This window comes from Salvia splendens, chromosome 2, assembly GCF_004379255.2.
Source record: "Salvia splendens isolate huo1 chromosome 2, SspV2, whole genome shotgun sequence".
Lineage (NCBI taxonomy): Eukaryota > Viridiplantae > Streptophyta > Magnoliopsida > Lamiales > Lamiaceae > Salvia > Salvia splendens.
The window spans coordinates 9,005,497-9,006,772 of record NC_056033.1 but is presented as its reverse complement, the minus strand read 5'-3'; the positions used below and the strand labels follow the sequence as shown (position 1 = coordinate 9,006,772).

Here is a 1,276-nt window from a genome sequence, read left to right as displayed (position 1 = left end):
TAAAATCAAATTATTTTGTAAGGCTTTATTTATAAAATTGAATTACCTGGTATGGCTTTATTATTATATGGAGTATAAAAGCAAATTACCTAATATAAATATATTCGTACGAGTATATTGTGCTGTGCGTCGCACGTGATTGTTCCCAAAGAGGGAGTCTTTATTTGTGTAGACATTGCACACACATCTAACCTGACGTCTCTCTTTTTCACAAACACAAACGCTCAATGGAAGAATTTGGCGGCGGCGCCGCCAGTCGCTCGCGTAACCACCGCAACGGTTCGCCTTCCGACCGACTTCTTGGAGTATTCAGTGAGCATCCGGCGGCGCCGGCGCTAGAGCTCTCGGAACAGGACATCTTCAACACTCCGTCGGGGAGCTCTCCACCCTCACCCACACACTCAGGCAGCCCTAACCGGACGCGGAGCCTCCACAACCACAACCACAACCACCCGAGGAATCAGTACGGAATCCTAGCGGCGCTAAACGATAACCTCAAAACCCGATCGGGATCCGATACCCGGCCCGTCTTCAACCACAAGGCCTCCGCCTCGGTCTCCCTCTCGTCGTCGTCTTCGACCTCCCCCGCCGCGTCGTCCTCGTCTCGGATGGCTATTCCAAGGAAACCGCCGCCGCCGCCGCCGGTGGAGAGAATGCGGCTGCGGCATCAGTCGGCGCCGGTGAACGTGCCGGTGATACCCGCGGCTTTGAGGAGGAGGGCGCGGGATTTGGAGGAAGTGCTGTCGGAGGAGGAAGAGGGGGAGGAGGCGGAGATGAGCAACGGAATGATGCTGCCGCCGCACGAGGTGGTGGCGGCGCGGGATTCGCCGATGCTGGCGAACTCGGTGCTGGAGGGGGCTGGGCGGACGCTTAAAGGCAGGGATCTCAGGCAGGTGCGCAACGCCATTTGGCGAAAGACTGGATTTCTTGATTGATTTTGTTTGTGGTTTGGTTTAGAATATGATAGCGTGATTTTCTGCATATGTAGGGATCTTCTGTACATAAACGTGGGAAGTTACAGCTATAAATTTCATTATTTCTTTTTCTTGCTTTAAAGATTGAGTTTTGTTATCTTTGTGTTTTTCTTGATGATGAATTATTGTTAATTTCTGGTGATTAAGCTAACATAGTCTTTCATAGTACTATTTCATACCCTTTGATGAAGTCACGAAGGATAGACCATTGAAAAGCGAGTGAATATTTTTGGGCCATAGAGTCTTAAATTTCTGTAAAATAGAGCATCAATGGTTCTTAACTATAAATTTTAAAAAAATCA

General features: G+C 49.0%; 1 protein-coding gene across 1 annotated transcript; it reads left to right on the top strand.

Annotated features, from left to right (window-relative positions):
* Positions 1-227: 227 nt before the first annotated feature.
* LOC121772753 lies at positions 228-935 on the top strand. Its single transcript, XM_042169966.1, has one exon. The coding sequence runs from the start codon at positions 228-230 to the stop codon at positions 933-935; it is 708 nt and encodes a 235-aa protein (XP_042025900.1).
* Positions 936-1,276: the final 341 nt, after the last annotated feature.